General features: G+C 45.6%; 4 protein-coding genes across 7 annotated transcripts in view; 3 read left to right on the top strand and 1 right to left on the bottom strand.

Moving 5' to 3' along the window:
- The window catches only part of LOC130388067 (laminin subunit alpha-3-like), a 79,934-nt gene extending 78,370 nt beyond the window's left edge, over window positions 1-1,564 (bottom strand). Inside the window, exon 1 of one of the 2 annotated variants that reach the window (XM_056597392.1) lies at window positions 481-1,564. In XM_056597392.1, the coding sequence (XP_056453367.1) occupies window positions 481-735 (255 nt within the window). In that variant the 5' untranslated portion in view covers window positions 736-1,564. The remainder of the gene's footprint in view (window positions 1-480) is intronic. The other variant, XM_056597393.1, reaches the window with a different exon arrangement.
- A 278-nt stretch (window positions 1,565-1,842) lies between these two features.
- Window positions 1,843-9,359, top strand: vps4b (vacuolar protein sorting 4 homolog B). Of its 3 annotated transcripts, XM_056597397.1 has the most exons (14): window positions 1,843-1,965; window positions 2,646-2,757; window positions 3,091-3,188; window positions 4,487-4,598; window positions 4,810-4,960; window positions 5,167-5,225; window positions 5,435-5,554; window positions 5,655-5,811; window positions 5,903-6,051; window positions 7,101-7,182; window positions 7,271-7,490; window positions 7,600-7,740; window positions 7,839-7,978; window positions 8,533-9,359. In XM_056597397.1, the coding sequence occupies exons 1-13, from the start codon at window positions 1,945-1,947 to the stop codon at window positions 7,938-7,940; spliced, it is 1,524 nt and encodes a 507-aa protein (XP_056453372.1). In that variant the 5' UTR covers window positions 1,843-1,944; the 3' UTR covers window positions 7,941-7,978; window positions 8,533-9,359. The 3 variants fall into 3 exon arrangements, with proteins under 3 accessions (XP_056453372.1, XP_056453371.1, XP_056453373.1); XM_056597396.1 differs by having other exon boundaries at window positions 7,839-9,359; XM_056597398.1 differs by lacking the exons at window positions 1,843-1,965; window positions 2,646-2,757; window positions 3,091-3,188 and adding an exon at window positions 3,231-3,658 and having other exon boundaries at window positions 7,839-9,358.
- Window positions 9,360-9,531: 172 nt separating this feature from the next.
- Window positions 9,532-15,830, top strand: kdsr (3-ketodihydrosphingosine reductase). The gene is made up of 10 exons (XM_056597399.1): window positions 9,532-9,962; window positions 10,470-10,559; window positions 11,141-11,197; window positions 11,313-11,378; window positions 11,584-11,679; window positions 11,796-11,987; window positions 12,177-12,260; window positions 12,428-12,511; window positions 12,704-12,805; window positions 13,153-15,830. The coding sequence occupies exons 1-10, from the start codon at window positions 9,777-9,779 to the stop codon at window positions 13,270-13,272; spliced, it is 1,077 nt and encodes a 358-aa protein (XP_056453374.1). The 5' UTR covers window positions 9,532-9,776; the 3' UTR covers window positions 13,273-15,830.
- Window positions 15,831-16,427: 597 nt separating this feature from the next.
- bcl2b (BCL2 apoptosis regulator b) overlaps window positions 16,428-21,809 on the top strand; it is a 26,319-nt gene continuing 20,937 nt past the window's right edge. Inside the window, exon 1 of the mRNA XM_056597001.1 lies at window positions 16,428-17,788. Coding sequence (XP_056452976.1) covers window positions 17,168-17,788 — 621 coding nt within the window. The 5' untranslated portion in view covers window positions 16,428-17,167. The remainder of the gene's footprint in view (window positions 17,789-21,809) is intronic.

Here is a 21,809-nt window from a genome sequence, read left to right as displayed (position 1 = left end):
TTGAAGGGTTTCAGAACACCAGATCGTTTTGCGGAGTAAGAGGTGCAGTTGAGTCCACTGGATTGACTCAACTGCACCTCTGCAGGCATTTACAGAGTTGATAAAACAATTAACATATGCCAAATGAATTAGTGGCTGTAAACGCATGATAAAACATTCATACAAGGTAATAAAAATGTAATACCATGAAGAAAATCTGGAGCCTGAAAAAGTTCAAACTCACTTTTCGACAGACGACATAGACTCCAATTGTTGGCAGGCAGGTGTACACATTTGTACTAATATGGGTAAATTAGGACAGCATGAACCACATACCGGCACATTGAACTAAATAGTGTCTGAAGTAGCAGAATGAATTGAATATAAGAAAAATCATTATAGTCTACTAATTCATGTATGATTCCCACTGATAAATAACTCTTGATAACAGAGTGATAACTCTGGAACTGAGAAAGTCGAAGATAGGTTGAATCATCTCACCTGAATATTTTGAACATTGAATCCAGTGTTGTGTCCTCCGACAAGTTTACAATATAAATCAGATCTCGGGCTCCCAGAATCATCCTGTCCGCAAGTGGCGGTGGCGGAAATATCTGAACCCTGGGCAAGGTTGAAATAAGGTGGACTCAAACTAAATCCTGTTATCTCGTTAAGGCTCACTTGTCCGTTTGCGTGGCGGCAAAACGATGTGAAAAGGATAAAAAATAAGAGGTAGACTTCCATCCGTCTCGCCATGGTCCGCTTCTGGAACCCGCGCTAGATGCTGCAGGCAGCACTGAGCTTGTCATCTATGGTTCCCGCGGACAGAGGAGGGAGCGCTACACAGCTCTGTTCAGATCCGCTGGGCGAGGTGGGCATGCAAGTGCGTCGTTTGGAATGATACTTTTAAACCGACACTGTACTACTGGTTCGTGGCCGTTCACTTTCGATAACATGTTTCCTATTGAGTTAACTCGGCGCCTTTTCTTTCGGCCAAACTCGGTGTGCCAGCCTGCGTGTGCGTGTGTGCGTGTGCGTTGCACAGAGGTGTCAGGTGTCACGTAGCCGACCGTGAATGAGCTCGACGCGAGGAATAATGTGTTGGCAACAGAGGCCAAAGGTCTGGTCTACTGTATACGATGAGCAAATTAAAGATTAGATAAAGACTCACTCTGCTCTTCGTATGATTTCTAAAAAAATTATATAAAATCGGACATTTGTTCATTTAAAGAGAATTATCATTGGCCTCCATCGTCACTGCCATTTGAAAATACCTGGTTTATCATAGCTCTCCTCTCGACGGCCGCCTGGAAGTAGACCATGCGTTGGTAATAACTTAATAACTAACTACTATCTAAATAATAACAACAATCGGTTTCATAATCATCGCCATTATCATATTGAAAATGATGATAATAATCACACGATAAATTAATTAAGTTCATTATGAAGGCAAAGCCCAAAGCTTGCAACAGTGATCCTGGCGCGACATCTAGTGGACAAATCTCGACAGTCCGCGCTCACTGAGACATGAATTCTTGGGTGTCACTTTAAAAAAACATCTCTTTGCGTTCGGAGACAAAAAATAGATAAAACATTTCATCCTATAGGCCTACTGGCATATTGTTTAATCTCATTTCTTAATTTACACTATGATGCTTTTCTCATTATATAATCACGATCAAATAACCACTTTTTTAAGAAGAGACATTTCTTCATTAGAAAAACACACATTAATTGACCTAACCTCAGTGACATACTTTTTAACTTTGTTGCCGTGGCTCATACGGGTGGTTCTGTGCCCGGCATAGTTAACATTCCTGTAGGCATCATCTAGCACCCGAGTAGCCTAGCACCGAAGTGACTCGGAGAACCAGGAACTAAATAATAAACATCACGGGGACAGCAAGATACTTTCGTTCAGGCTGAACTGGTTGTGAGACCGATGCCCCAGCTAGATTCCGCATGGATCCCTCAAACCGACAGGTAAAGTAACCTCTCTTGGATAACGTGTGTATGCTATTGTTAACTTTAAAACTATTATCCTAACTTAGTCGTTGGTTGTATCATGCTATGGTTGTTGTCGTTGTGTGTTGGGATTTTGAGGAGCATGACAAATAGAAACTGATAGGCAGTGAGTGTTACATTTCGAAATAGGACACTTGCTTGAGTTGTTATAATCCTTAATTAATGGGAGACCTGAGGCTATTTTTCATAATGCACTCAACTTTCAGGTAAATGTGATGTTAATGTTACGTTGTGTCCATAGCCTGGCGGACTTTTGAGTCAGAGTGAGAAAACCATTAATGAAATTCCCAGTGAGCTAGCGTATTGTTGTTATGCGTTCGCGTTGGTTATACACCGTAAAACTAACCTATAACTAAAACTACCTAAGATACGGGAATAGAGCGCTGTCATAAAGCCAAGTCATCAGACAATAATCATAGTGACACGCCCATCTGCCAATCACAAGCGGTAATAGAGTTATTATCACATTGAATCATAATTTCCATCCATTTGTCGTGTAGGCTACATTTGGATGGGTACGGTCAGTTTTACATGAGTAGACTATGTAACAATGCAGGGGATGAATGAATATATAGGCCTTGATACTTTATAACCATTGTGTTGCTACGTAACAAATTAACTAATATGGCTGTTTCCAGAAAGCCATAGCACTGGCTCAAAAGGCTTCACAAGAAGACCTGGATGGAAACTATGAAGAAGCGATCCGCTCCTACCAGCATGCGGTCAAGTACTTTTTGCACATACTGAAACGTACGTGAATGGATGCCTGGGGAAAGTGTCTATGTCATAATAACCTCTCGCCGGCCTTACGCGTCGCACACAAACACACACACACACGCACACACGCACACACGCACACACGCACACACACACACACACACACACACACGCACACACACACACACACACACACACACACACACACACACACACACACAAAGTGTGTCATGCATTGATTTGTATACAGTAATATTTATCTTAGGCCTACCTTTGTAGTTGGAAAATAATTCATGTTCCTTCTATCACTATAACAGTATGTTCAATTGTTGAGTAAGTTACCATATATTCTCCAATTTCTATCAGGACCCCAAGGTAAAGAGGACAACCAAACGATCAGAGACAAATGTAAACAGTACCTGGACCGAGTGGATGAACTTCAGGACTACCTAGACAAAAAGAAGGTTAATAGACAAACCAACAAACTAATAAATAAAGGCTGCATTATGGGATGGCATGTAAAACGTTCAACAGTGATGAATACATGATTTGCCAGGTGTTGCATTCTGAAAAATTAGTAGCTGCTGATCCAGATGCAATGTAAGCGGTGGTAACTCATAACTCATTGACCAACACTCCCTGGTCGATGACGGCGGCTGCGTCTTGACGTATCTGCGTTACGTGCGCGCGTTTGTGTGCACAACAGAATCCACCAACCCCGAGAGTCTCTGGCTTCTCAATGCGGAAGTCAGCGTTTTGCCTTATTATTCTTCGGCGATCACCGAGATAGAAAATAAGTTGAAGCATCGCCGTCGTGTGAGGTGACAGGACTAGAAAAAACCCACACGGATTGGTCGGCGTATTTGCACTATTACCTTTGTTCCGACCGGGGGGACAGTAGACAGCCCTTATGGCTGCCAACAACAATTTACAGGTAAGTGGAAGAGCTAAACCTCGGCTAGCTCAGTGAGCTAACGGTTACTGCGCCAAGCAAAAAACAACAGTAGCCTGCGTACATGGTACCGCTTTGGAACTTTAACAACGAGAACGGCAGAACACGAACTTTTTATTGCCTTTTTATTGGATGAATGTCCGCTCGATTCCGTGATGATAAGGGCTGTTTCAGTCTCAATACCTGATCACTGAGCCGTCTGACTTTGCCACTGACAACGCAGTATAGCGGCTTGGTTTGTTTTCGACGAGTATCGATGTCTTCCATTAAAGAAAGGGGCGTGTGGTGATGTTTTGTACACTGTACGCGATAGATCCTCCCTACACATGTGACTTATTGGTTGTGTGGCTCGGCGTATGTTCCTTCGATCATCGGAGCCCTCCAGCCTTTGATCCATCCAGAAGCCTTGTTCATGGGTCATGCTTGTTGCAGGAGTTGTTTAGTAACCCAGAACACGGCTCATGTGCATTTTTGATTTTGTGCCAAGTTCGTAAGTCAAACTAATCGTCAAAGGGATTTTTTTACAAATTACGATACACTACCTCTGCGGTTCAAGTTCTCCCCGGCCACTCATTTTAGTGTCAAGTGCCGTCACGCAGGTGTGACTGCCACCACACATAGGATGATTTGGGGTTGGGTGCCAGATCCTAAGAGCTGGTGGTCGTCAATATTAAAGCTTGCCTCCGTTATCGAGTTACTGTTACGTTCTGAGACCATCTCTCACCTGGTTGTTATGTTGTTTTGCTTTCACAGTTATAACCCTAATGCAAATTGAACGCTCTCCTAATCATCGCTCATTTTGTACTACAGAAAGCCATCGATCTTGCCGGTAAGGCAGCACAGGAGGACAAGGATAAAAACTATGAAGAGGCTTTGCGTCTGTATCAACACGCTGTTCAGTACTTCCTGCATGTAGTTAAGTGTAAGTATGTTTCTACAGAAAATTAACTTCCCCTTTTTTTTTTAAAACTTACAACTTAAGCAATGTATTATAACAGTTTAAATGGAAAAATTGTACTGCCTAGATCATACAAAGAAGTACAAGTTTCCCCCCTGCCAACATAATTAATAATATGTTCATTAAAAAATGCACCCTTCCATCTTAACTTTTTGTTGACATATTATTTTGCTAGATGAAGCCCAGGGGGACAAGGCTAAGCAGAGCATCCGGGCGAAATGTGCTGAATACCTTGACAGGGCAGAGAAACTCAAAGAGTACCTCAAGAAGAAGGAGAAGGCTCCTCCTGCAAAGCCTGTCAAAGAATCACAGTCGGAGGACAAAGGGTGAGTAGTGTCATGGAATTTGAATTTGTGTCATGCAGGTATGCCCCAATGTCGGCATACCTGCTCTTAGATGACGTGTATTTGAAGTTACTGTGAGTCACTTCTGATTAAAGTGGCTAGTGTTTGACGACCTGATTAAGCATTAAAATATATTTGTTCATGCAACGGGCTGTGTATGTGTAACATATGTTCATTTGTGTGTCCAGAAATGAAAGTGATGAAGGCGATGATCCAGAGAAAAAGAAGTTTCAGAACCAACTCTCAGGTTTGTGGTGGTGGCAATAGTTTCACTTTCCTTAATAATATGTTAATTAAAAAATGCACCCTTCCATCTTAACTTTTTGTTTACATATTATTTTGCTAGATGAAGCCCAGGGGGACAAGGGCTTCATCTAGCAAATTATATCATTTTATATAATTCCTTTGAAATGGTCATGTGAGATTGAACACAAATCAACCTGTTATTTCTCAAAGGTGCAATTGTCATGGAGAAGCCCAACATCATGTGGAACGACGTCGCTGGCTTGGAGGGAGCAAAGGAAGCACTGAAAGAGGCTGTCATCCTACCCATTAAATTCCCACATCTATTCACGGGTATTCCATTCCACCACTTCCTTAAAGGAAAAGGCCATGTGGGCCACGTGCTTGTAAACATCACGTTAGCGATCTTCAAGACCCATGCTTGCCTTCACAGGGAAGAGAACACCGTGGAGGGGGATCCTGCTCTTCGGACCCCCAGGTACGGGAAAGTCCTACCTGGCTAAAGCCGTAGCAACAGAGGCCAACAACTCCACCTTCTTCTCCATCTCCTCGTCCGACCTGGTGTCCAAATGGCTGGGAGAGAGCGAAAAGTGAGGAGGGGGGATCTCACTAAAGTAAACGGCGTGTCGTTTACTATGGAACATCTCAACAAGCGGCATGTCTTCTTCCTTGCCTTCCCAGGCTGGTGAAGAACCTGTTCACCCTGGCTAGGGAGCACAGGCCTTCCATCATCTTCATCGACGAGATCGACTCCCTCTGCGGCTCCAGAAGTGAGAACGAGAGTGAGGCGGCTCGCCGCATCAAGACAGAGTTCCTGGTGCAGATGCAAGGTATAATAGCAAGCCGTTTGCCTTTATTCACGTCAGTCCTGCATTACTGTGTTTTTGCCTGGGGTACCCATGCTAAAAATGCATTGTAAGAGACGCTATGGACCAATTTGCCCACTGAATGGCTTATGTAATTACCCTGGATTCAGTAGCATTGCTTTTAGTTCCCTACCAGCAGAAGTATGTAGGTAATAACGGATAACAATGAAGTTGTAATATCATGCCATCACCATAGTAAGCGCTAAGTGGAAATGCTAATGAAATTATATCGCTCCGTGTATTGAATCAATCAATCTAATATCCACTTTCAAGACGGAAACCAATAGACAATGAAGAATCTGGATAGCTGTATTTAAAATGTGCTTATAAATCCAGGAAGCCAAAAAAAAGTTTGCCGACCAAAGAAAAGCCAATGAAATCAGATGTGTGTTTGGCATGATTTTTCAAAAGGTACTTATGTCCAAAGCAAAAAACTGGTCATCCAAAAGCAGCAATGCAGAATTCACTCATGTCTGGCACGATTTGTTCCCTGAGAGACTTGAACATTACCTAATTGGGCAGCTACCATGAACTCGGAGCCAGACAACAGCCAATGGAGTACACCTCACAAAAAGAAATACATAAACAAGGGCACATAATTTTCTACTCTGTTGCATTGCAGAACATCCTTTTCAATGCTTGAGTGAATTTGTTTTACACAATTGCAACGTATCCAATGAGCTCATGGCCTCCTTCCCGGTGACTATGAAGCACATTCGGGAATATTTCATTTTGCATTAGTAAAATGGGTTGTGTATGGGTTCTATAATTAATCAAAATGATACCCAAAACTATTTATAAAGTTACTATATATTGACTATGAAAAATACATGTCTACTAAATGTGAATATTCAGTTTTAAACACCCACAATTTTCATTGCCATCTAATAAAACTGTTGTCGTTCCGACATTTAAGCCTGTAGATCGAACCAATGAGGTAACCCCCTCTTGAGTCCTATACAGGCTTGCAGGGACATGTAAAAACTCTGCTATGGATTTTTCTTGATTTACAGGAGTGGGAAACGACAACGAAGGAGTGCTGGTGCTTGGAGCCACCAACATCCCATGGACTTTGGATTCTGCCATCAGAAGAAGGTATGCATTCTCATTGAGCACCTTCAAAACCAAGCCGCTGTCCTCCTGTGCTCCCTGTAACCCATGTCGAACCGGTCCAACCCTGCAGATTTGAGAAGAGGATCTACATCCCTCTGCCCGAGGAGCACGCCCGGTCCTTCATGTTCAAGCTTCACCTGGGCGCCACCCCAAACAGCCTCTCCGAATCCGACTTTGTTACTCTGGGGAAGAAGACAGAAGGCTACTCGGGGGCGGATATCAGTGTCATCGTCAGAGATGCCCTCATGCAGCCGGTCCGAAAGGTCCAGTCGGCGACCCACTTCAAAAAGGTGCGCCCTGGTTATAAACGTAACGTTTTTCTTCGTTTGGCCCCTGTACACGGTAGTAGACTCACTCCACTCTGCTTTGTGTCTCCTGCTTATGTCTGATGTTGGTTAGGCACGGGGGCCGTCAAGAGATAACCCCAACATTATGGTAGACGACCTGCTGACCCCTTGCTCACCGGGGGATCCTAATGCCATTGAATTGACATGGATGGATGTTCCCGGGGAAAAGCTCATGGAGCCAATTGTTTGCTCGGTAAGGGTGGTGCAAGCTTACCTCATGGTTAAATGAACAGTTGATACATTTACATTACACTCAATTACATGACTGCCTTCTTTTTGTCTTTCTTCTAGTCGGACATGCTGAGGTCACTCGCCAACACAAAGCCCACTGTTAACGATCAAGACCTGGACAAACTGCGGAAATTCACAGAGGACTTTGGACAGGAGGGCTGAATGGGATGTTTCACTGATGAAAACCAAAGCAAAAAAAAGTATAATTCTGAAAAGTTATTACTCTCCAGTTATGACACTATACCCCATCTCCCCCCTGCCCGCCTTCCACCAGTCCTAGCTGTCTGTCACATGAGGGTTATGTCACATATTTGGAGGACATGGGTTTCTTTCATGTCACCAGTTGTCCCAAAAAAGGGCTCAAGACTTAATTGACCGTGGTGTAGCAGCTGAGCCGACTCAAATAAATAAATAAGTACTTTAAATAGCACACTTTTGGTTCCTCCAAGGTGTGCCGAAATATCCTCTGATATGAGTACTTTTCAGCAGGATATGTCTGACGATCAGAACACTAATAACTTGTGAGCAAGGAAGTCTTGGTATTCTGATCGTCATTATTTATTTCAAAGGACTAAGGTACATGTTATGGGTTCAAGTCCTCCTCACTAAATAAACCCCTTTTTTGCTCCTATTTTGTATAAAAGCTTTTATCAAATAACTCTTGGGCTTAAGGATATGACTTCCAAGTTGGATGCCACCGTGTTTCTAGAGTTATATATTTGAGTGGTTTGAATATAGGTTTTTTTTTTCCCAGACTGTGCAGTGGACGTATGGAATTGTGACAGACTGACACTCAGGATTGGAGCTGCATTTGGGCCAATTCAGATTCATTTCTCCATGGATTTCTCCCTGACAAATCTTTGTATCTCGTTTTGATTCTAACTCTGGATCACTGTAGCTGCCAGACTTCAACAACAACAAATGTGCGTTTTGGTCCTCTGCTTATTCTACAACATACACATGTTCACACCATTGCATGACCCTACATCACTTTCCTGAATATCCTCCATATTAACATAAAAGCCTTTTTTTAATATACAAGCAATGGTTTGTGCTGAAGGAAAAGATGCCACTTTGGTTCAATTATACATTGCGTCATAGACTGAAGACTTCCCCACCATATTCATGTTCCACTTTGAAATGCAGCTCCAAGCGTAAGGCACATGAGGCCCTCTGGCGGGAAGCTGTGCACCGTGTGCCTTCCAAACCAGTTGCAAGATGTTGTTTTTTCCTTTGGTTGAGTTTTGCAATTGGATGACATATTGCTATAAACTTTGGGTGCGTTTGCCACCACTGCTAAGAAATGTATATTACCTGCACATTTTGTGTAAACTCATATAGTTTGAATACTTCTACTCTTAACTCTTACGGTGTTCAGAATACAAAAAGTTTGTCCTTCTGAATGTTGGTAGGGAACATCTCTGAGTTACTGTAAAGTGCTGTTCTTAGATTGGACAAATGTGTAAGCCTTTTCTTTTTGTAAAAGGTCAGCCAGGCATCAGTTATTCTCTTTCTTTTACATAAAATGTAAATAAAATAAAAACCATCCAAATATACTGAACTTTTTGTTTGTTTTGTTTGTAAATCGTTACATAAAATATTTACTCATTATATAAACCTGCCACGTGAGATCCTGCCTTATCCTACTTTGGTCGGATGCGGAAGTAGAGTTGCATTCTGGGAATTGTGGTCGTTGTATAATCAAACCAGGCCTGCATCAAGACCATTTTAGAGGTTAAAAAACTACAGCTACCCGGAATCTGTGTTGCATCCTTTCAAAGTGGAGTTGGATTTGTTTTGGTTTATGCAGAGTGGGCTTTTTCGTACAGAGCGAAGGTTCATCACGATCAATTATTACGGAGCCCTAACTCCTCCTCCGAGAGTTCGGTTTCGTAACGCCTAAAACGGACGGCCGTCTCTTGACTCCTACGATACAACCCCCCCCCCCCCGATTCCGTTTTCTGGTTAGCCATTAAGCTAACGACTGCGAACTCACCCATGTCCTCAGAAGAGTTGAGCTCATCGATCACAGATTGGTTCTTTTTCAATTCCTGGTGGCTCCTTCTGCCATTCGTGATGCTTCTTGTCATCGCTGCCTTCATCGTCGCCTTTGTGTTGCTCCTGTACATGATATCGCCTCTTATTAGCCCCAAACCTTTTAAACTCAACGGGGCCCATGTCGTGGTAAGTTTTTCTGAATAAAGATGCTAGCGTTACGTAGCCTAGCCTAGCCAAATTATTGGTTGTTTCTGCGTTTACATTCGATTTTAAAAACGCACCTTTCCTCAAGGACGACTTATAAATGCGAAAACATTTTTTGTGGACAAATGTACAATTTTCAGCCCTTGCAAGATTGTTTACCTCTGCTGTTTAAAGCATGCTGTCATTTCATGACACGCCCACACAATTAGGATTATCTGCATCTAACAATGTTGTTATAATTTAATAATGTGTGATGCATTTAAGATCAATCTTTATATAGCACTATTTGCCCACATGTAGTAGGGCGTAGATAACTAAACAATGATAAAGGCTCCAAAGAGAAGGCAAGCCAGAGAAAAGGCGTTCAAATGTATTACCGTTAGTTAGGTAGGCTATGTGTAGATAAATTAAACTCCTATTAAACCACAACCATATGCCACATTCGGATATCGCCTGTGAGCCACATCTAAACACTGATTTGATGTACAGGTAACTGGAGGATCGAGTGGGATTGGGAAGTCCATCGCTATGGAATGCTACAGGCAGGGAGCCTTCATCACATTGGTGGCCCGAGACGAGGTCAGCACATTTCAAGGATGCAGTGACGCCACTTGTACACATTGTGCTGTCTAGTGTGGTGGATATCAGTTTGTTCCTGCAAGTTGAACTACAAAGATTGAAATCTTTATTTTGACTTTTTTAAATGTTTAAGCTCAATCAATAGACCAAAGTAAAAAAAGCAAATATTTTCCCGGATAAATGCAATGTTTGAAAAGCTTATACAAGCACACATTAGCAAACTAAACTTCTAGATAAGATAGCAGGTGGTGCAGGTACGTAGAAAACAATGAAAGGCAAATAATCGCAGAGAATAATTATAATGCCCACAGAAATTTCCTTCACACGTTTCGTCATTTGTATATTAGGGTATCGTGGAAAAAATATTTGAACTATCTGTTTTGAATGCTTAGTAGGTGATCTTTTTTTAAATATTTGCATATAGGCCTACTGCAATTTGCATATTTATTGTCTGGAATATATTGGATATGCAGGCATTTGCCATGGAGATTGAACCTTTACTATTGCTATCTGCAGGGTTCAAACCGAGTTGAACTCTAATGATCACTCTACGTGCAATATGACCCACATTTCACCCACAGACTAAACTGGTTCTGGCGAAGAAAGAGGTGGAGAAATGTGCTATCAATGACAAACAGGTATGTGGCATTGTTTTTTGTTTTAACCCACATAAGTGCTTTTGTTTTATGCAGGCCGTATTTTCCAGACTTTGGTTAATGTCCTTTTTATTTACCATAATCCTTCTACTTTCAGGTGGTGCTCTGCATATCAGTGGACGTCTCCAGTGATTATGGTCAAGTGGAGAATGTGATAAAACAGGTATTTAATCTATATTTCTTAAAAAAAGACCCATTCCGTTGCTCTGTAACGGCATGTGGTGATAAATGTGTGTGTGTGTGTGTGTGTGTGTGTGTGTGTGTGTGTGTGTGTGTGTGTGTGTGTGTGTGTGTGTGTGTGTGTGTGTGTGTGTGTGTGTGTGTGTGTGTGTGTGTGTGTGTGTGTGTGTGATTTTGGCGCTGCACAGGCCCAAGAAAAGCTAGGCCCTGTGGATATGCTGGTGAACTGTGCCGGAACATCCATAGCGGGAAAGTTTGAGGAGGTGGATATGGATCGCTTCAAAGTAAGTCGCTAACAACGGAGCTAAACTACTCCGGTTAACCCGGGATGCCTCTGTCTGATGCGATATATATCTTTGTACAAAGCCCCTGTCTAACACGGCCCTCTGGTCCCTAACAGAAGATGATGGAGGTCAACTTTCTGGGCAGCGTGTATCCCACCCGGGCGGTCATCACCACCATGAAGGAGCGTCGGATGGGCCGCATCATGTTTGTCTCCTCTCAGGCCGGGCAGATCGGCCTGTTTGGCTACACTGCCTACTCCCCGTCTAAATTCGCCCTCCGCGGTCTGGCAGAGTCCCTGCAGATGGAGGTGGGTTCAGGGACAGCCGTCCTGTGTAACAATATGCCCACAAAGGCCGTTATTAGTTTCCACGGGAAACCCCCTGGAAGTTACCGGGAGCATCATGTGTATAATGAATCTAGCTCAAGAGTGGTGGGGCTGAAAGCTGCAGAGGTTTGATTGATAGAGGGGCTGATTGGTTGGATTTCTGCTCTGCAGATGAAGCCTTACAACATCTACGTGACCGTGGCCTACCCCCCAGACACGGACACACCAGGATTCGTCGAGGAGAATAAAACAAAGGTAAAGGGCCACTCTGAAAACAGAAGTCAACCTTCAAATATCATCTCTTCCTCATGATGTAGTCATTGCCACAATCAGCTTCAGTCAACAAACATTTTTTCAAAAGATAAAAAACAGTCAACCCAGGGTTTTTCTCTAAGCAACGTATGTATTATGTTCTCTCCTAGCCTTTGGAGACCAGGCTGATCTCGGAGACGGCCGCTGTTTGTCAGCCGGACCAAGTGGCCAAGATCTTCGTGAAGGACACCGTGGTAAAATAGGCTGATCCCTCCCCTGCCCAACAACAAAGGCCTTTTTTTCAACCGAGTTCATATGTAACGAGGAGTACTCGAGTAATCGATTCCTCACGCCCATCCCTACTTATTTCCCTTTCATTTTCATGGGTTCGCCGGTGGGGGTTCTCTCGTCCTAACCCCGTGTCTTTGGTTCCCCTCGTCCCACAGCAGGGGAACTTCAACAGCTCCGTGGGCCCAGACGGATACATGCTCTCGGCCCTGACCTGCGGGATGTCCCCCGTCACCTCCATCACGGAGGGCCTCCAGCAGGTACGTCCCGCCGAAACGGCAGACGGTCGATGTATGTGGGTGTGGCGGCGGGAAGAGTTGGTGATTTCGACGTCCACGGGATTTCATTACTTTGGATAAAAGGCTAAGGTTCTGGCCTGTGCATTGGCCACGAAGCGGCAGGTGTTGTCAAGCCGATACACATGACGCAGCCAGACACGCCTAATAGGAAACCAATGGGGCGATAAAGCTCGGGTTTCCTGTTGATCGCATAGAAACGCGTTTCTCACGAACGGAAATCCGTGAAAAATAGGCGGCACTATGGGATGAAGAAGGATGTTTAGGACCTTCGTTTGACCCCCACTCCCCCCCCCCCCCACCCCGTGCAGATCGTGACCATGGGGCTGTTCCGGACCATCGCGCTCTTCTACCTGTGCAGCTTCGATAGCATCGTGCGCCGCTGCATGATCCAGCGGGAGCAGGCCAAGGCGGCCGACAAGAGGGAGTAAGGAGCTGGCAACGTGGGCAAAACCAACCATACATTTCATATTGTCGTCGACGTAACCAGAGCTTATCTACCTTACTGGACATCCACACTATTTCTGACCAGGCACAGCTGAAGTCCTTCACCCACCTGACACTATCCTCATCGCCTGTCCCTATCCTCAACTCTATACTCAGCCCACTCATCCCTATTCTCACCCCCTGCCCCCTTTCCTCGCCCCTATCCTCCCCCCCCCCCCTTGCCCATATCCTCCCCCACATCCTCACCGCCTCACCCATACCCTCACCCCCCAGCCCAGCTTCCTTCCATTGCCATCCTTCCTCCACACGAAAAGGATTGCACAGCACAGTCCCGAGTGTGAAGAGAAGTGAGAGATCAGCTGATCGGATGGGACAACACGATGACTCATGTGTTCCATCTGTAAGCCCGCCATTGTATAATTTACTATACTGTAGACTTAAATCCTCTCCAAAGCATTCCAGTGACTTTTCGGTTCAATGTGAGTGCAAATGCTTCTGTGGTGTTGGAGCAGCCTTATTGAAGTGGGTGGTGGTGGTGGTGGTGGTGGTGAAGGCAGGCCCACACACACTCTCCACCTCGGGTTAAGTAGGCCTTGTCAGCGACTGACACTCTGGGTGTGAAATCCCTTCATACAAGGGAGCAAGTGGAACTCAGAAGGGCCACTCTTGTTTGTTCCACTCTTACTACTGTACACGTTGCTTTCCTCTACTGGATAATCATCGCTCAACGACCATCGACTTGTCCCGTAACACGAAGTCTTTGCAGGTCAAAGCTCCTCCTGTGTGCACTGTTGTAAGATTTGTGTTTGATTGACTATCAGTAATCCCAAACCTGGGATATACGGTCTATAATACTGCGTTAACTTAATAATAAGTGTGTGATAGAGTAGCGTTCATTGGAGATCAATATAAAATGACTCCAGCTTTGGACCGCTAACACAAAGCCGTAATTTTCTTCTGGAAATGGGTAACTGCTGTTTTTTGATGTTCAGCATGTGGATGTGTTTGTGCGCTGGGTTCCTCATGGAGGGAATATCCAACATGGCATTTGAGTAAATTCAGACTAAGAAACTTTGAACCTAAACCCAAATCGTTTTTTTTTTATTTCAAAGAAAAGCTATGTGTGGAAGCATAAGGTTATGAAGGTGCTGAGTTGATGGTTCACAATACAGCGAAATTCAGGCACGAAATGTACGTTCAAGTCTCGTTTCCTTTCACTGCGCTAAATGAGATGTATGAGATGAGTCGTATCCGCTGTACGTGTGAACATATGTAATCCCATCTAGGATATCTTGGGATCAAAGTAATACTTTGATGGGGGTCCGTATGTCAGGGCAAGCTTAAATGGGACGGGTCTTGCTGGATCGAGCAATGTCCCCTTTAGTCCTATAGAGGGAACCAGAGTATAGTTTTATGGAAATGCAAATCTGGCTTCTGGCGTTTTTTTTTTCCTTTCTTTTTAACAAGGGAGATACCCTTGTTCTGACGATTCCTTACGACTGTCAGTAAACTTTTGATGTCTTTCAAGCCTTTAAAAAAATAAAAAAGTTTATTTGATTTGGGGGGCGCGGGAAGGGTATATACGTCTTCCTTTTATCCATGAAGAGACTACTTTACAAACTAAGCATACAAAAAAGATAGTTCAAATTTTTTTTCAACAACACTCCTAATATTCAAATGACGAAACGTGTCAAGGTAATTTCTGTGGACACTGCGATTATTTGCCTTTCATTGTTTTCGACGTATCTGCGCCGCCTGGAATCTTATCTAGAAGTTTAGTTTGCTAATGCAGTGGGGAGCTATTGTTGTCAGGATCCAGTCAGATACCAGGCGTGTGTTTATCAGGCAAGTCTTAGTTGAAGGCAAGTAGCTGACTGCAGAATACCTTGGTCTAACTCACCTGTCCTTTGGACCAGTTTATCACACTTTTGTGTAATGCATTTCCCAGCAAGTAGTGCTTGTTTTACATATTTTATCAGCTCCAATTTTGGATTACAATGCATCTAGATTAAAGCCTTAGGGAAAGCCAAGATATGAAAGTGAGAATGCATGACTCATATGATGATGAACTTCTCATTGGACGTTGCTTCACTGTTCATTCACGTTCAGGGTTTGCTTTCAGGGGGATCCCTCTTCTGATCTACATGTAGCATCTTCTTTGTAGAACATGTAGCTAATGGAAACTTGTCGTTTTAACACGTTCAAGCTATGCAAATCTGCCCTGTACACACACATGTTGAAACGAGGTGATGTATGTGCTTATTACATTTCTGTTCGCTGCTTATGCTGTTGTCCCTCGTATGTAACGGTGTCTTCGATGACTTGCTTTGGATTGGGATTATTTAAGAGTTTACACGTATTGCATCTGAAAGTCTTAATGCGCTTTGTGTCTTGAGTTAATTTATGTTCTGGGCTTTCATTCCTTTTGCCTTGTCACGATTGTTTTTGATTTTCACCTTGTGTGCCATCGAAAGAAAATGTGAGCAGTCGAATGAATCGGTCTTATTTTCGTACATGGTCAAATGAATAAATAACTGTTTGAAAAAATAACACCTGTTTGATTGTTATTCTTTTTCCAATCCTGAAAACAAATGGTTCCTGTTAATTTATACAATTATTATTGAGCACATGTGTGAGGCCATAATTTATGATCAAAACTCCAAGTTGTATAGGCCTATTCTTCTATACATATTTTTTCTATACTCAATCGTAGAAAGGGCTTCAGTCATTCCCTAGAAACATTTTCGCTCCACTACCTAATTTGACATCTGGCCTTGTTTTGAGGAATTGAGATGGTAGGAGGCTGTAAAGTATTCTGTTTGGAGGCACTTTAATCTTCCATGAGGGGGGGATCATCCAGGGCAGCGGTATTCTTAGATGTGCTCAAGGCTGGGATCTTAGCTCTGTGTGTCCCCTCACAATCACCATCTACAGATGGCAGGCTAACGAATGCAAAAATATGTTTGTGTGGAAGTCTACTTAATATCCATTAATGCCCATACATTAATGCATAACAGCGTAATTGTGTTAGCCAGCTGTCTCAGCAGCCTATGACTCGGGACATCAACTCCGCTCCAGTGCTGGGTTGAAGCAGTCTCTCCAAACACTGCGCAAATCGTTTTCCCTTGGCCCCCGTTTAATTGTCTTTTTTTTTCTCCTGTGAATGCCGTTGCCATCTTGATTCTACATTACATAACAAACAAATAACGCTAAATGTTTGGAGCGGTGGTTTTTCCTCTTCTTATGTATAGATCAGCGCACGCTCAATGAATTACGGAGGCTGGTGATGACGTATTAACTACATCACTGGAGAGCGCAAAACCACTCCTCGGCAGTGGGCAGGGAGCAGAGCAGCAGAGAGCGACCGAGCGACCTTGTCTGGTCGGATTCACAGTTTCGTGGCTTGTTGAGCGTGAAAGCTGCGGAAACGAACAGTGGGTCGCGGTGGTATGGCGTTTGTTCTTCGCGGTGCATGTGCTAACTCGGGATGTTTTTCCAACAGATATTTTAACAGAGGTGGTGCAGAGGCATAGGATACTCGTTCCCATTCCTCTCTTCCGTATGTTGGATTTGTGTGCAAAAGGAGGATCGAGGAACGACGCTCACCCAAAAAGGCGCTTGGGAAACATGAGGATTGCATGGAGCGGTCCAAACCCACGTACAGCATTGTTGGACTTTTAAGAGGTTTGTGTTTGTTCTCGAGCAAGGCTTGCGCATCGCCCGGACACATCTTGGTGGAGGATACACACATGCATCATTTATACATGTAACATAGTTTTCTGTATTATGCATATGCACACTATATCGGACCAGAAGGCGTCCATGGTGCGTGTCATTTAACGATTTCCTCTGTGCACCAAGTGCCAAATTCCAACTGCGATGGCGAACGTGTGCAACCGCGATATCGTGCAAAAGTACATTTTCCATAAACTGTCCAAGCAGGGGTATATGTGGGAATTCGAGGACGCTGCAGCCGTTCAAGAAGAGGAAGAAGAAGAAGAGGAGGAGGTGGAGGAGGAAGAAGAAGTGGGGAATAATAGGTCGATCATCGCTCCTCCACCGACTTTGGTGAAACGATGTCGAGGAGAAGTGGGGGACGACAACGACGCCAACACCGGGCCGGAGAGCATCCCCCGTCTTTCCAAGCGGATCACGGCCCGCCACGGGGACCCGCGCGCGGCGACCCACCGGGTGCTGCGCGAGGCGGGGGACGAACTCGAGAGACTCTACCAGGCGGACTTCACCGAGATGTCGCACCAGCTGTACCTCACGTCGACTACGGCGCAGAGGCGGTTCAGGGAGGTGATCGACGAGCTGTTCAGGGACGGCGTGAACTGGGGCCGGATCATCGCATTTTTCGAGTTCGGGGGTACCGTGTGCGTGGAGTGCGCCGGCGGCCAGGAGGAGGAGATGGTGGCGCAAGTGGAGCACATCGCCGAGTGGATGACTGAGTACATGAACGGGCATCTGAACAACTGGATCCAGGACAACGGGGGATGGGTAGGTTTTAAATGTTTAACGGTTCAACATACGTTATTCCTCCCGTTATTATCCTAGCACGCACAGAAGAAGGTGATAGCAGAACATGCGAAACCGAACTGCACCGATAGCTGGTATGTTGTTGGGGCTGTCTGTCAAACGCAGCGGACCAATAGGGCGTCCTCTACTCTGTCACACCTCCCTACGTTTTTTTCCGCAGTCATCCCGCCCCTTCGGTCTATGTCAGAGCCCAGCAGCTGTCTTGCTCGGTTGCTCCATTATCCCTGGAACAATAGCCCAAAAGTGATCTTGGGGGTGCAGGAAATGTTATACTATTTCTATCCCGGATCCCGATACCCGATTGGCTGAGAAAACTGCTCAATATTCTCAGCCTGACTATTATTATAGCACTAGGTTAGACACTCGTCAGGCGACAAAAAAACCAATAATGTGCTCAGGCCCCCCGGGCACGGCTGGACAGGTCCCCGAAACGGTCAAGTAATCTGACAGTTGGTGCTTACCTACCCAGACACACACACCCACACCCCCACAACCCGACTCACACACACAATCGCTCTTACACTTGTCTCTCTCACACACACATATGCACAGACGCACACACATGCACGCATACATACACACACACAATCAAACACACACAAACACAGAATCTCTCAGATAGAGACACACGCACGCACAATCAAAATCTCTCTCTCTCTCACACACACACACACACACACACACACACACACACACACATACACACACACACACACACACACACACACACACACACACACACACACACACAATCTCTCAGACACACACACTCACAATCACTCTTTCCCTCTCACTCACACACACACACACACACACACACACACGTCGATGGCCCTCTTTAAGACTTTACATTTTCATCTAAGATTTCCTACTTTCCTCTAATTGGTGTAAGACAGAAGCCCTGTGCTTTAAGCCATGGCAGCTATTAAAAGGCAAACTGCCACAAAATGTGCCTCTTAATTGGCAGAAGAGCGCCTTAATGAGAACATAACGTTTGCGCTGCTGGATTATTTAGCCAGGAGGAGGTGAACCGGGGCCTAATCAATGATTAATATCACGTAGTTCAACTCCAAATGGGGAAGGAGCGTTTAACATTCCCCTTGAGTCTGCCCTGGCCCTGGAGGGGGGCAGGTTGTGCCACATATCAAAGGCAGTCAACAGAGTGCCTGTGTGTGTAGGGGGGGGGGGGGGCGGGAGGCAGAGGGAGAGGAGGGAGTGAGGGCGGGAGGGAGGGAGGGAGGAAGAGAGTCAGGGACCCCCGGAAAAAGAGAACGGAGCTAATTCTAATTCCGTGGCCTGTGTTTGAATTCGAGCATGCAGCACTATACTCCTTCCTCTGTGTCTGCCTGTAGGGCGGCGATCACCGGTCTGTTGTCATGGGGGGGGGGGTGCAGACAGCGGCTGGTGGCTGGCTAGGACACCACCACCTCGGCCTGCTGTTCAATGTAGGTCACTTTGGCGGGTGTTTTCCAGCTGGTTGGAGACGGCTGGATCCTTATGTCCCTGGCAATATACATCCCAGCAGAGCCGCTTAATCCAGGGGATTACAGGCAGGGGCGTCCGTCCTATCATAATGGGCCATCTTCAGTGTTTTTTTGGGAGGAATTGCTGGGTCAATGTATGGAGGTGACCATAGCCTACATATCTTCCTTTGTCTTTTTTTGCCAACACCACTATCCATGGACTACATTGACGGTTCAAGTGATGCAATATTTGACATAAACTGACACAAACACACACACACACACACACACATTATATATAGTATATATATTGTAGCATTTGCTCACACAGAAATTGTGTGTCTCAACGTATGCGTTGTGTAACTATCTGTTGTTTCAATCCACTGTAACAACAGGGGCGGAGGCTGGTGAGTCTAATAGTAGCGTATTGACATGTGACTGCAGAGTGGAAACTGGGCTTTATCCAGGAACCCGCTGTCCCTACAATCAGAGCCCAAAACAGGAGAGCTTGACGTTGTTGAGTCTAGGCATTACCAGTAGTATAAATACACCTTTATTTTAACGTAAGCTTCCCGTGTGGAAATAACCCAACGCCCGTTATGTGTGTAGGCGGGTGTGCGTTTTTTCATCTGTGTGCGTTTGTGTTTATGCGTCTGTGTGCAGGTGTGTGCGATTATCCATCTGTGTGTATGTGCGTGCATCCATGCGTCTGTGCGTGTGCGTGTGCGTGTGTGTGTGTGTGTTCATGCGTCTGTGTGCAGGAGTGTGTGCGTGTTCATGCACCTAGGTGTGTAGGTGCGAGTGTGTGTTCATGCGTCTGTGTGTGTGTGTAGGTGGGTGTGTGTATTTATCTCCTTGATTTTGAAACAGCTCCCATTCAGCTGTAATTACCCGAGCCTCCTTAAACACCACAGCCCTCCACCCTCTCATCGCTCCGTCCCCGCCTGTACACATGCAACCCTCCTCCTCTCCCCTCTGAAAGACAACGGCGCACTTGAGAGATGGGGCCAGGGGGAGGACTGTGGCTGGAAGTTATTGCATTGCACACGGACGACGTGTTATGTCTGCGTCCGCCGCCACGCGCGACTGCGGCGCACCTATGTTTATTTGCGGGTTCCTTCGGTAAACACCAGCTGATTGGCCGGAGCTGGAGGTGGTGACCGGAGCTCTGACACACACCTGACGGGAACACCTGACCTCAGGCGGGATGTTGTTCACGACGGAGGACCACGAGACGTCCTGCGGGAAAGGGGGGGGGGGGGGGGGGGGGGGCGTGGTCTCACAGCTTTCACAGCATCACCCTCATATAGCATCACTGGGCTTCTTTGTTATTTGTTATTCTTGGTGGGTGATGATAGTGTGGCCTTCTATGCACGCCGGCTTTTGTGTATAATTAAATAATGACAGGGGGAGAGGGGGTGTTGGGGGAGAGAGGGACAAAGGTAGCCTGACTCAACACACCTGTGCTAGCTTTGATCGAGACCTTGAGAGAAGGCTTCCCTCTGAAGAACTGAGGGCGCCCTGTATCAGGTGAACTGAAGAATGTGGCTCCCTTCTAGGTGGCCCCCTAGACACGCCCCTGTTTCAGGACAGGTGTGCTTTCAGCTGTGTGTGTGTGTGTGTGTGTGTCTTTCTATTGCTTTCTGTGTATGTGTGCACACGTGTGATTGCATATGTTCACATGTGTGTGCGTTTGCGTGTGATTGCGACACACACACACACACACACACACACACACACACACACACACACACACACACACACACACACACACACACACACACACACACACACACACACACACACACACACACACACACACACACACACACACGGCCTAGACATTGGATAGCTGCATGGGCCCCGGGCCCGTACGGACACCTCATAAACCCAATGGGGCGCTGGAGTGGGCGGGACCTCCGGGTGTTACTATGGCGCTGTGGGCATCTGTCTGCGCCCGGGGCCCCCCCCCCCCCCCCCCGTGCCGTGGCGGCGGCGGCGGCGGGGAGGATCTGGGACAGTGCGGAAGTCATTAATCTCCCATGTGTGTGACATGCTTGCCACGCATGAAAAGAGCCCGAACAACTGCTGGCTGACAGTGCTCCACCTCAGCCCATAATAGCGCCATTGAAGAGGAGCTCTCGCGACGCTTCGCAGCCTATTTACTTCTCATTAAAAAGATAAAACCCACAGGAAATCTGTTGGAGACATTTAGGGACAATACTTGAAGGAGTCTCGCTTGGTAATTCACACAGTGGTGTTTTTTTTCTTCTCTTTCTTCCACGCCGGCCTAATTAAAGCTTCCAAGCAACGTTACAAATGTTATTAAATATCAAATTTTCCGCCGTGATGCAGCGATGGGGAAATGTCCCAGGAAATGAGCGTCCGTCTTCCTGATGTTTAATTCGTTTACCTTTTTGTTTTAGCTTCGCGGTGATACTCACTGTGGGCTGCCTAAGCCGTCGACAATTCCCCTAGCTAGCATGTAGCCTAACATGCATGTGTTGGGGGGGGGGGGT

This window comes from Gadus chalcogrammus, chromosome 8, assembly GCF_026213295.1.
Source record: "Gadus chalcogrammus isolate NIFS_2021 chromosome 8, NIFS_Gcha_1.0, whole genome shotgun sequence".
NCBI lineage: Eukaryota > Metazoa > Chordata > Actinopteri > Gadiformes > Gadidae > Gadus > Gadus chalcogrammus.
This window is presented reverse-complemented; position numbering and strand designations above follow the sequence as displayed.